Source organism: Guyanagaster necrorhizus (assembly GCF_019112545.1).
Source record: "Guyanagaster necrorhizus MCA 3950 unplaced genomic scaffold BT62scaffold_1, whole genome shotgun sequence".
NCBI classification, from domain to species: domain Eukaryota; kingdom Fungi; phylum Basidiomycota; class Agaricomycetes; order Agaricales; family Physalacriaceae; genus Guyanagaster; species Guyanagaster necrorhizus.
Window position 1 is genome coordinate 2440869 of NW_025064880.1, and position 14072 is coordinate 2454940.

General features: G+C 35.9%; 1 protein-coding gene across 1 annotated transcript; it reads left to right on the plus strand.

The window, feature by feature from the left end:
* Positions 1 to 597: 597 nt before the first annotated feature.
* Positions 598 to 3473, plus strand: BT62DRAFT_990110 (MFS general substrate transporter). Its single transcript, XM_043190202.1, has 16 exons — positions 598 to 794; positions 851 to 860; positions 915 to 932; positions 993 to 1053; positions 1105 to 1264; positions 1314 to 1354; positions 1406 to 1526; positions 1579 to 1625; positions 1671 to 1761; positions 1813 to 1935; positions 1986 to 2223; positions 2271 to 2663; positions 2718 to 2768; positions 2816 to 2910; positions 2966 to 3118; positions 3176 to 3473. Exons 1-16 carry the CDS (start codon positions 645 to 647, stop codon positions 3392 to 3394), a joined length of 1971 nt encoding a protein of 656 aa, XP_043046693.1. The 5' UTR covers positions 598 to 644; the 3' UTR covers positions 3395 to 3473.
* The last annotated feature ends 10599 nt before the right edge of the window (positions 3474 to 14072 follow it).

Genomic DNA, 14072 nt, shown 5'->3' on the forward strand with positions numbered 1-14072 from the left:
AAGGAATCTTGAAATGACAGCAGTTTAGCTTTTGGAGACTGGATCGTCTGCAGGCTACATAAGTTATCGCGGACTCCCTTTCGTGGCTGCCGCACGGTATCAGTCTGATAGCCACTGACCCCACAATCGCGTTCATCTATCAAAGCTTCGGCCGTTCGTTCTCTATGTCATTTGTCAAATACTTTTTGCAATTGAGTGATGGCGACGACATCTTGAACTTGAATCACGTAAATGATGCGCACTAAAATCGAGATTCTTCGCCACGAAGTCCTGTCCATGAACTCAAATCATCAAACGTAAGTACAAACAACAGCGCGTGGTTAGATTTGGGTAAGGTACGGAGCTTGTGAATTCTGCGATGCAGTTTTACGAAGGTCCATGTCCGCTGTTCGCGGTCTCGACAATTCCGAGTCGGCCCTCTCGACTGATCCTGCCTGCCTGCCGACGCCACGGTTAATTTTGCAAATTTAGAAATGCCAATTGTAAACTTCAATTAGTATTAATGATAGCTGCTAAAATTAGCTGCTTTCGGATCATGTGATCGTTCTTTTAAACTCCGACATGAAAATCCCCGGTCCTGAGCGGCCGAAGCTTGGCACCGATTTTACCCTTCTCCATACTCTTCACTTTACGACGACCACTTGATGACTACGGAGCTTACTGAACGAGATCCCTTACTCCCAAAAGATGTCGATAAGACTTCTGAAGAGAAGCACCCATTAGGCCCTCTCGAAATATCCCCTTCGACGCGGTACGGTATCTTGGCTGGAATATGGACTGCCACGTTTCTGTCGGTAAGTTTCGTGCTTATTCTCCAATAAAATGGCTCATTAATTATACCCTTTCAAAGTCTGTCAATAGTACGTGAAAGTTTGCCCTTGTCGAGTCAATGATTCAAAACATGTTCTATATAGTGACCCTAGTCCCTACAAGTGAGTGTACAGTCGGTCCTGGACATCGATTCTGACGTGGAGGACTAACATTTCCGTTAGTGCTTCCATCTATCTCTTCTAATTTTCACAAATCACATCAAGCTAGTTGGCTCGGGACATCGTTAGTACTTTCAATATCTCCTGTTCGTTTGCTCGAACGCTTGCTTCACAGGTATCTACTTGCCACATGCACATTCACTCCGCTCTACGGGCGTCTTTGCAATGTCATGGGTCGAAGGGGGGCGAATCAGACGGCGGTGCTTTTCGCCGGCCTGGGGACGCTTGCATGTGGTCTGTCAACCAACATGGAGACCCTAATTCTCGCTCGATTTGTAAGTCTTCCTGATGGCCCCTCATAGATTTGTATTGACAGATACCCAGATATCAGGCATGGGGGGTGGTGGTATTTTCACGACATCGACGTAAGTAAAATGTAACTTCCTTCAGGGTTGACCTGATAATCTTTGTCCTAGAATTGTCATCAGCGACATGTACACGCTACGAGTGGGTTTTGAGGACTTGGTTTCATCTATATCGCTGACAGTTATCCAGTCAAGAGGCTTAACCCAAGGAGTTGCGAGTGTTTTCAGCGGTGTAAGTCTCTTCCATCCTCTGAAGTACTGCTAGAAAGTTGGGATTTTTCCAGCTGGGAATGGGGTTGGGCGGTCCCATAGGCGGGCTTGTAACGGATTGGTATGTTTCCGCGACGATAGATGTCTCATAGGCTTATGGTTTCAGGCTTGGTTGGCGTTGGGCCTTCCTGATACAAATCCCTCTGTTCGCTCTCTCCTTCGTCCTGACATCGCATAACCTTCGCTACGTGACCTCGGTATGCATGTCCGCCTGTGTGGGACCGGAAAGTTTGCTCATTTTTTTTCAGGGTAGAGGGAAGAGCACTAAGGATATTCTAAAGCGCATCGATTATGCAGGCAGTCTGGCGTTGCTCATCTCCGTGGGCAGCTGTCTTTTCTTTCTCAGTACCCGCTATAACGTGATTTTACCTGTGAGTGAAATATGCATGTACGGAGATTCCCTTTCATTGTTGAAATCCAGTGGTCCCACCCGACGGTCCTTATTCCATTGATCCTGTCAATCACGTTCTTCATTGCCTTCATATTCGTCGAACTTCGAGTGGCGCGAGAACCTGTCCTGGCACCATTTTTATTGAAGCAACGCATACCGGTGCTCGTGGGATGTTCAAATTTCCTTGTCGCGCTATGTAATTTTTCTGTTACGTTTTTCTTCCCAATGTGGTTCCAGACGGTCCTTCTTACAAGCGCATCCGTTGCTGGTACGTAACAATTTTTTCTCATGTTGCTCTTTCTGATGGTTGTTCAGGGTTGCACCTGGCGCCTAACAGTGTATCCATGTCGGCTGGGTCGGTTTTCGCTGGTTGGATGATGCACCGTACAGGCAAATACAAGATGATCAACCTTATCTGTGGTTTGTTCCCATTCATTGCCACTCTGCTCATCCTACAGATGAAAGAGGATTCTGGACCAATCCAATCTTGGCTAAGTATCGTACGTCGAAACGGGTGCCTCCCGATTTCTTTGGCTGTCCTTTGTGGCTTGACATTCACCACTTTGCGTGTGTTCATATGTCATTTAGATCCCTCTTGGATTCGGAAATGCCGTTGTTCTTCAAACCATGCTAAGTACGATGAGGCTTCATACCGTTATCTCACCCAACATCTTTTTATTTTAGTTGCCCTGTTGGCCCACCTTCCTGGTAAGACCAAAACCTCCAGTGGTTTAATTGAACTTTCAGTAATGAAAATTGAAGATTCTCACATGGCGGTTGGCACTGGTTTCGGCCAAGTATTCCGAGGCATAGGTAACTCAGTTCATATCGGCCACTTTTCTTTTTGACACCATGTGCAGGTCAGGTAGGAGGTGTTGCAATTTCCTCTGCTATCTTCCAGACAAAGTTGGATGGTGAACTTCGGAAACGCTTTGATGGCCTTGACGCAGAACGAGTTAGCCGCTTTCCTTTGAATGTTCCCTTGCTCCTGTGTTCATGTCTTCACATAGTGGGTTAAATCTATTCGACAATCAGCGCGTCTGATTCACGACCTACCACCGGACCTGCAGAGGAAAGCTCGAGATTCCTACTCTGCAAGTCTAAAAGCCGTGTTCTTCTTCTCAGCTTGCTGTACACTTCTCGCATTCATTGTCCGTTTGCCGGTACGTCTTTACTCTACACCGCTGTATTTTGTTTTGCCGTCATGTGGTTACCTGTAGATTCCGGAGAAAGACCTTGACAGTCGACCAACATCGCACGCCCCGGCTGCCGGTGCATCGCGTGACGAAACAGCTATCGAAGAAGGTTCTGGAGACGAAGAACCTCCTACGATCAAGAAGGGAGTGCGCCGGCTGTCTACCTTTGAGTCTGCCGTAGGCAGTATGGACTTGGAAAGCAATACTATAGGCGGTTCCGCCAGGCAACCGCCACCTCCTTAATGTACAAGTCCTACGTAGTTGTAGCTTGCGTTGAGTCCTTGTTTTGGACATGTTGCCGTATGTCGTCATACCTAGAGGCACGTCCGTGCAAGTCTTCTTATCTCATTTCGCAATTTCAATGATTTCCATGTGATCTATGGTGTTGCTTGAGAATATGAGAATTGCTGTAAAGAGACTCAGCAGACCTCATCATGGAACATGACAAGATCTGCTTGTCTGTCTTCTTTGATGATTCACTACATAACATCCCAAGCCTTTTTGATGCTACATGCCACAGATGCCATCCTGCAATAAACATAGGTCTCCATTGCTACAATTTTGTATCAACTAACATAGATGGTTCCTCATAGAAAATATGATCTCCTGAAGCACAGCCAATTGGAACTGAAACTGGAACATTCATGCTTTTATCACTACCATCACTGATCAGTGTTTTTTAGTATATCATATATGTCATCTACCTAAAATACCACATTGCACCTCTCTTCACAAAAGCCTGTACCACAGGAGTCAATGTCTTGCCTGAGATTCATCTTGAGATTGGACTCTTGGCTAGTATCTTTATCCTGATGAGTCTTCTTATCTTTGGGTTCACAGCAAAGGAGAGCATTCACTGGATCTTCTCTGTTATCAGGGCTGCCCTTTACCACTCCAGCATCTACTTTAGCTTTCAGAGTGTCCTGATATATGTGACATGTGCATATCCTGCATATGTTGCATCAGTTCTCATAGGAAATACTCTCTTCTACTCAATAGCTGTCAGTGTCTTTTTTATTGTTTGGCTGTGGATTCTTTCTTAATCTTGATCTGGGCCTGAGATCCACTCTCTTGGCTGGCATCTCCTTCTTGCTCATACTATTGAATGAAACATATATAATCTGACTCTTTCCTCAATAATCACTGTATGCTGTTTCTTACAGACCCTTTTGTTTATCCATACTCCTATACTTCAATCTGACAGTATATATATCTGGTAGTTACATCTGCATTCTCAGTCATTTCACTATTACTGCACTGACTGAGGTATGCTTCACTTAATTCATATACTATAGATACTTTACTCATTCATTCCCTTAGTTCTAACTACATTGTTCATTTTACTTTAGATTATGTATCCCACCCTTTGTCATGATTTTAGCCTCTAATTGTGACCTGCTGATGCTTAGTAAGCCAACACTCAGAAAAGCCCAACAAATTCTGACTCACTCAGTCTTTGGCCACAGAGAAACCTTGCTAGAGCCACATGGAACTATAGATGATACATATATGATGACACAGCACTGTATCTGACTTATTATCACATGACAACCAGCCAGTAATAGTATGATGATCACACAATGGGACTATGCAACAATACAACAATAGTAAGGCCAACTATGATTTATGCCCAGCTTATCATAACAATAATATTGTAAAAAGACAACAGTGCAACTGAGTTGCACAGTAGAGGGATTATTGTCACTGAACAATAAATAATAGACATGATGACAAGACAATAGTCACCTGTAGAATAAAGGGTTTTTTGAACAGTATTATACAGCAGTGTACTTTAGTCTTGAGCTAAAGTTAATATACCAACTAAACTCTTTGGCTATTTAGTGCAACTACCACTCCAGTACCAACACTGGCAGTTATAGTCTACCAACCCTTATATCTCATCCCCCTCATCATCATCTTATACCTTCTCATCATCATTTACTTGCTTTACCTTCAGTTAGTGTTGAACTCTGATAGTTGCAGTGCAGTGCATTTGTAATTATTTGGTTGTCATCTGACATTTAGCTCAAGACTTTTCATGCTCTGATCCAAAGGCCTTCAGCTTAAGACAACTCTTATGAATATATCAAAAGAAAACTATATTGCTCTTATATTCACAGGCATATGTCTCACATTTTCAGTAACTGGATTTATTATTTACAATATTGTTTAGGCTTCAAAGGAATAAGAGTGATGAAGAAGAGAGTTGGAAGAGTGGAATATTCAGCAGCAAGTGACTGTCATTTACAATGCCATTTGGCCAATCTCCTATATACTCCTGAGTCAGGAGGAGATTTATATACAACTCCACAACTTAGAACCTAGAGCCATTCTCTTTAGAGGAATGGCCACCACACTCTCCAGCCTGTCAGTCTAAGAGCAGAACATCATGAATGAGTTCATCCAATAGCTCAATGCATACAGCTTCAGAGAGATCAAGCTCCACTTTTTCAGAGTAACAGTCAACAATTTCCACATCTTAAAAAGAGGCTACATCTATGTTGCAGAGTGGAAAACCAGAGTGGAAGAGGAATCTGCTGATACACCACTGGAAGTTGAGAGATAGGCAGCTAAAGGACACATGATGGCTTAGATCAGATGAAGGTCTATGGTATTTTAGTATGGCAGAACTCAATCAAGATTTTGTAGATGAATTATGAATATAGACATGAGTACAAAACACTGTCAGAGTAGTAAAAGAGAAGAGGTGCATAGAGATGTTGATCCTCTACAAATCATTATTCTGAGTATCCCATCAGCCATCTTTGGCTATATTAAGCTAGTATAGTCAGAGAAGCAAAACCTCTTTTATAAGTATTCAGCATCACTGCCATCCTTTCTGAGTAGACTCTTTACTGGCACTGGACTGGAGAGTACTCTGCCAGACAATCCATCAGCTTCAGCTGAATCTGTTTTATCAGCACCAGCTGCTTCTCTGCTGTAGAATCCATATTACAACTGATAACTGTTGTTACTACTGAGACTCAGAAACCTGGCACTGCTATCATCATTACCATTCCTGCTGATACTCCACTTTTATGGCAACCAGAAAGCATGAAGCTATGAAAAACTTGAAACTGACTATTGCCTGAGAACTAGTATTATTTGAGAGAAAAAGTGCAGACCTCATCTGCTTTTTCAACCAGTGCAAGATCTATTTTAAGATCTATAGTACCTACTTCTCAATGTGCAATAGTAGTTTCAGCATACATCAAGTCAATTTTTGCTCCTTGCAGTTTGAAGGAAAGATGCATGAGTGATAAGACAATAGCAATATTCATCATACCCAGACTTCAAAGATGCAGTGACCAGATAGTTCAAGGAGGATGAGAAGATGAAACTCCATCAGATTAAGTAGAGAGCATTGTGGCAGACTAATTACAGAGATGCCAAGGCATTCTTCTAGGACTTCAAAGAGTTGGCATGCCAGACAGAGAAGTTAGAGGACAGGACAGCAATGTATAAGCAGATAGAAAATGCTATATACCTCAACATCCAAAACACTATTTGTTAGAAGACAGCAATTTTCTGATCACATATAACAAATAGAAACAATGAGTCCTGCAGATGAACTATAATTACTATGTCAATATCATAAAGGAGAGTAGCCATACCACAGGCATGAGAGGTATCAAGATGAATATGGCTGGATTGCTCTAAAAGAGATCTATGCCAGCAGGAGGTGATCAAAGGATCTCAACCAGTGTAATATATAGTGGCCAAAGACAGCCAATAGATGTGGACACTTTCTGCAAGAAGGAAAAGTGCTTCAATTATATGAAAAGAGACATGGCTTGCATCTGTCCAAAGTCTCACTACTCTTGACCACTATATACCACTTCTGACACTTCAACAGCAAATGATGTAGTAGCAATCTGCAATATATATAAAATGAAGTTCTCTGATAAAGACTGGCAATAACTCAGCAAGATATACCAGAAAGAGCAAGCCACTAGAAAGACACAAAGAATTGGATAAGATAAAGAAGGCTAAATCTAAGGAGGATTTTGGCAAGTACTCTCAATATATATACAGGCAGGCTACAGATATTTTCTTATATATGCAAGCAAATGAGAAAGTGGAAAAGACCATGTTGACTTTGAAGTTGATCAATTAATGCAAAAGCCAATATGAACATGACAGGACAGGTTCACTAAATATAAAGAATGAGACCATATAATAGAAATACAGTTGATTTGCTGAAATTTAAGTATTGGTGATTCAGAAAAAAGTATATTTCATTGTACAGAGTAGAGATAGTGAGGTTTTTGAGTCAAATTAACAGGTATAAAAATATCAAAGTATAAAATAAATAATATATATATATAAATAAAATATTATATTAAAGCTATAAAAACTAAATCTCAACACTCTTGCTATTTTATGACATCTAGAGGATCTAAAACAAAAAGAATGAAAAAGAGTATAATAAATAAATATAGAGAAATTAATCTTTTACTGTTACTATAATTTTTAAATATCAGTCTAGAGGACAATTTCTTTATCATAAGATCTGATGGTCTATGCCACAAATGTCTCACACTCATTCTTGAAGTGATTCATTTGACTATAACTATGACAGATAATTATAAATCAGTCAATTGACAAACAGGACTGATTGAAATTAGCAGTAAACATAAAATGATCAGGAGAATCAGTCTTTTTCTTGTATTAATGAGTTTCTTTATTGAAAATATAGAAAATAATATAAAAGAAGTTAATGTGCTGAGAATTGTTGTTGAGTGCAACAATAAGGTTATCATATAAATAAGAAAGAGATTCTATGATAAAAGCAATTTTTTATTTTTTTGAAACTTGACAATCTATCAAAATGTTACTACCAATCAAGAAGGCAATAGAAAAAACTATGCTCTAACATGTACTTTGTTTTGTCAAAGATCTTTTGAAGCTTTTGACAGAAAACTTCATCAGTTATATTACTCTGCATTTTCTACAACTACTTGAGTCTTAGTCTGATGACTTTATCAAAAAATTTAAAATATTCAGTACTATCAAAATCTCCAGGACTGTATAAATTACAAAGCAGCAGGTATTGGTTCAGCATAAAAAAAAATTAAAATTTGACAGACCAGATTGTCAAAATATATAGCAATATAATCACTAACAATAACAAGAGTAAATTACATGTCAAACAGAAAATAGAATTCAAGTTGTGTGTGATTGCTGAGGTATCTAGACTACAGTCTGTAATATGTTTCAGAATCATGTATCAAAAAAGAACTATTTTTCTGTGAGAAAAATTAATATTTTTGAATGTCCAACCAATCAGATGATGAAACAGAACATAAAGATGACTTGTCTGTTTATGCAAATGTTCTCTGACTGCTTGGAAAAGGTCCAACTACTTGCTTTCTTTATATTTCAAAGATTTACCCAATCTTTCTGTCACCCTTTTGTTTATAACTCATAGCTTCTTCAATGAAAGCTATGCTCAAATATGATATGTTAATATTTTTATATTATTAAGGAGCTATGCCAACAATGAAACTTCACTTGTAGATATCATCTTTATAGATGAACAGAGCTTTGATCATTGCCAGTAATATAAATGTGCTAAAATTTCACTCAATAGTGAGGCTTATAAATTCATGCTAAATGAGCAAAAATACCAGATATCAGTCTGTTTTTGAAAGTAGTATCTTGATATTAACAGTGTATAAAAATTGTTACAAAGTAGAATTAGTGAAAAGTAAGTTGATTTTTATCTTCTTGTCCTTAGAAATTGATATTATGATAATGGCTGCCATGCAACAATGCATATAAAGTAGGATTTACTACTTTTCTTATGAACAGAAACTGACTATATTGCAGAGAGAAACATAGAAAGTATGCAACAGAAATTGAAAAATAGAAGCAGGTAATTATCTTCTGGTAAGTCTTTTCATTGTTTTGCTTTAACACTGCTATTTATTGCAGTTACAAGAAGTAGACCTCCTGATTGTTTCTCTGATCTTTTCACTTAAAAAGAGATTGTCTCTCTCTTAAAAATGATACAGCAGAAGATTGCTCATCCAGAAGTCAGTTGAAGATTATCTGACATTGAGACAATTAATAAAAAAGTAAAAATAGCAAAATGCAAAAATAAGAGATTTTTAACTATATTTCAAAAAAATTTCATTCTTCTACACTATAGATGTACTATAGTTTTTTTATCTACTGGTTGCCTTATCAAATTATGAAAAGAATACAATGAACTTTACAAAAAACTACTCTGAAGCACATGTCCAATATTATTAATTAAAGAAAAAATATTAAATATTGGCTATTGATGGTTATTTAAGTAAAGAAGTAAAATAAAACCAAAAAAGGTTTATTATTCTTGATATATTTCTGTACTTCTCTTTACAATCATCTAACATCTGTTATACAAAGAACATACAATGAGGATATAAATTCACTTTTATCATATCTTGACAAGAAGTCAATGATCTTATTTTTGAAAAGATAATGTCTATTATTAATAATCACAAAAGAGTTAGAGATTTTACTTTTATAAAGAATAACTTTTTTTAGTTGATGATAGTTAAAATGACATTATAGATAGCAATGTGACAAGATCAATATATTTGTTGTAAAAGAGACTTGTGGAGAGAGAGATGAAGAAAGGTTCACTGGAAGAGTACAAGTATTTGCAAAAAAACCAAGAAATATGGTTCTTAGTGTTAATATTTACTGGTAAGAGTAACTGATCTGATACTGATAACTAAAAACTCTTAGAAAGATTTATTCAAGTCAAAATCTCAGTCTAATACATACTCTCCAATTGTTTCTGTATTAGATTTTCTAATAAATTCTGTGATAAACTCTGTACTTCTAGTACAATCATCATCAAGAAATACTTAGATGCCTATAGCAACATCAATTCCTGCTCCTTTGGTTTTCAATGCATCTAGAATGCTATTGTCATAAGAATGTCAGCAAACCAATATGATATCATTTGATCCAGCTTTATTTGATATCTAAGATCTTGCTACTTTTCAGAGATTTAGTCAAAATCATTTTAACAAGCTTGCATATCACTATGAAATTCCAGTCAAAGATAAAAATACAGAACTAGCATTAGCTATTCATAATGCTTGATCAATTTTATCAATCTTTGTGTCTTTTTATAGGCATTATCATATGACCCCATTGTCTCTGCTTCAATTCCAATCCATGTTTAATTCAGGTTCTACCTTGTCATTATCTTTTATCCCTCAATCTTCACAGTACTACTATTCCACCAGTTATTCTCCAATTTCCATTCAGTATCAGATGCCAGCCTCTTCATTTAAATGATTTTAAATAATTTTAATATAGACTTAATGTTTTGACTGTCTCTGTCTCAATATGCAATAAAATCTGTATTTTTGTCATTTTCAGTGTATACCATCTGACATTTCCTTTCACAGATAATTTATTTAATTATAAATGATTAGATTAAAATAAAATTTATTTATCTGTAAATTATCACTCTGTGTACTTAAAATAAATAATATTTTGAAGGAAATAGCAGGAGATTCAGAAGAAGATTATAAAATGAATTCCATTTTGAGGAGCTTATATTATTGTTATAGAGGATAAATTTGAGGCAACTGTCTTTATGAGATCACAAATCTATACTGAGTCTCAGCAATCGATCACCAGTTAGATTCAGACCCTTGGCAATCATAGTAAAGTGCAGTGATTAATGCTAGAGACCAGAAATGGAATACATCAATACTGCTATTCACCAATTTAAAAAAATACAGACTGACTTTTGCCAGCATAATTCCTGCTAATTCTCTCTCTTCTGTCTTTTGAACTGCCATGTGCTGCTCATCATTACCTGTGATCTCTATCTACAATTACTATCCCACCAAAGGCAGGATCAGAGAAACATCAATAGTATCTTTGTTATTTTTCTCACTGTCAATTTCATTCTCACAATGTTAAAGTCAACACCAGTCAAAAACTGAAAGCACAAGAAGGCCAAAGGCTATGTGAGGGTACATCAGTTTTTCAAGATTCTATAACACTGACAGATACATGTAGTCTGATTCAGAAAATAATAGATCTAACATATATGATTTTCCTTGTCTCTTGAAAACTGGTTTAAATATCTATTATAGCATGAGTATAATGTTAGTATCTTATTCAAGTATTTGTGAAGTGATCATTGATAATAAAAAGATTTTTTAACTCTAATAACTTTAGACCAATGCAACAGACTATGATAGGGGTCAATAAAGTGATATTAATAAATACTGACAGAGAGGTTAGATCTGCAGTGATGAATTTGCAAGTGATTCTTAATATTATCACATCCTGATCAAATCTTTACAGTTTCCCATGATCATCATAGCAATAAGATCTCCAATTCATTTCAGTGTTCCAGCAATGATATCTGTAAGATTCTTGGATATAGTATGTAAGAAATCTCAACAGCCATATAAATGCATAGCAAAAGCACTCCTCATCAGCTAGATTTTAATTAGGCAGTAAGTTATTCAAGCTAAAGAATGTTCTCTTACTTAGAATATAAAAGCAGCATCTATCAATCACTATAATTGGATGAAGCATAAAATGTCTTTGCTCAGAACAGTTTGAAGATTATGAAAGATAGTTTCAGAATATGAGGATGGTTATTCAATAAGCTGGCCAATGCAAAGAGACAGATATTGATTGCCTCAGGTAAAGTTTTATTTTGATATATTTTGATGTTTGACTCTCATATTGAAAAGGTTTATTAGAACATCTAGTTATAATTTATATAATTCCAAGACCACAAAAGGATATTTTTGTGAAGCTCAATTTTGCTTTTCAGTCTGAGTTCAGAAGCTATATCTACATTAACTGGATGGAACATTGAAACTTGCAGCTTGGGTTCAGTAATTTCAAAACAATATATTCTGGCCTTCTAGAAGTTGAAATAAAGCTGGCTAATGTTAAGCTTCCTGCTATCCTCAGTGAAAGAGTTTGTTTAAAGTGTCTATTTACTGGTATGAGTAAGAGAGAACACTCATGAAGATATACAGAAGAGTCTGAACAACATATAATTCTCTAAGAAGTGAATACAATATTATAAGCCAGTGCAATCTATAATATGAGCATACCAGAGCACTATCACTCAAAAATCTATCTGGTCAAATTTCTGACCTATAATTGTTGATGCCACTGTTGTACTAAATATCAAGCCAGATTTCTGCAGAGCAAAAGACTTTCAGGACTTTATAGCTCTGGTGGAGCAGATTCTATCCTTTAACACTCTTAAGAAATATGTTGATAACATGTCTCCTTATGTGTTATCAGGGTTGGATGCAGAGGTATATAATAAGGCATAGTATCTTTGCTATCTGCAATATATACAGTTTCACTATTCTTATGAGAATGTTTTTGTTTTTGACTATTAAGATATAATATTTATATAACATAGTTAAAGCAGTTAACACACTTTGATCAGATGCTGGTTATTAGTTAATTAATCCCCAGATTATGGCCAAGTTAGAGTAGGTTTTGGTTTTATTTATATGAATATAATATCTGATAGAAACTCAGCTAATAGACAGCTACTTTTTGGTGATGGAAACTTTGATGGATCTGTCAAAAAATTTTCTAACAAGTATTAGTATTAGGAGTGGTGTAACTGGTTTGACCTCCTAATATTAGATAGTTTAGAATGATTACAAAAAAGAAAAGGATAGCATTTTATTTTGAAACTTAGCAAATATATTGTTGTCCTAGTCAAAGAAATAGTTTCTTGTGTGGATAATTCTGTAAATCTATTTAACTAGCATAGAAAGAGTAAGCCTGGCATATGAAGTATAAACATTCTGGCATCAAATTACTTTACAATAGATAACAGCTTAAATATGAATATTAAGTTTTTATACATAAAAGAAAAATAAAACTTAAAGTCTTAATCATAAAGTACAAAGAATGCTGGCTATGACATTCCTCATCTATTTAGGCAATAGGCTGACTAAGCTCATCATCAAGCTCAATGATAGGCTTAATCAGATTATTATCTAAATAAGTAAGAAGTAATATGAAGAGTAGAGTGCTTAGTGCTTTATATTGATAAGTTCAAGAGATCCTATTCAGTATCTGTATGATTTGATGCTATAAATATATTCATGAATTAGCTTGATTAGATTTTGTATCTGTCAGTCTGCATATGAATAGGCAGAGATAAGAATTATTTAAAGCACCAGAATATTTAACTTAGACAAGTATTGTTATTAATTAAACTCTATGACAATATACACACCAGAAACAGATGTCACTGTGTTTCATAACATTGCCACTTGTATATAATAACTGTCCATCAAAGTCTATAATAAGACTGATCATTTATCTTACTCACTTTTAAACATCTGTTATTTCTGTTATGATCATTTCCAAGAGAATTGTTATATGGAAATTTTCAGTTTAACTGACTGCAAGCATGAGTTAGCTGTTTCTTTTTATATTCCACTGTGAAAAGCATATCCATAGACTGTAAGCTTATAGCTGTTTATCTGATGAAAATAACAATAAATAATTGCTAAATATTCTCTTCAAGCTGAGATATAATCTATATATTTATATATTTGAAATATGATCATTAATAAAGTGGTTAGTAGAAAAGTAAAGCTATTGAGATAAATATCTATTATCTTAATAAAGTAAATACTATTTATATTTTCACTCTAGATATTTGTTATCATCATCACATGATCTATGGACAAATGGTATAAACTTAAAATCAACTGTATCATACTTTGAAAAAAAAAATTTATAGTCTATAGCTATACCATTATGGTTATAGCCATAACAGTAAGATATCCAATCTCTAGTCTCTAGTCTCATCTACTTCAGAATGTTCTTTCAAACCAATCACACAGAGAACTGAAACTATCTCATCAAAACACAAGTATATAAAATTAGAATTTTGCATGAT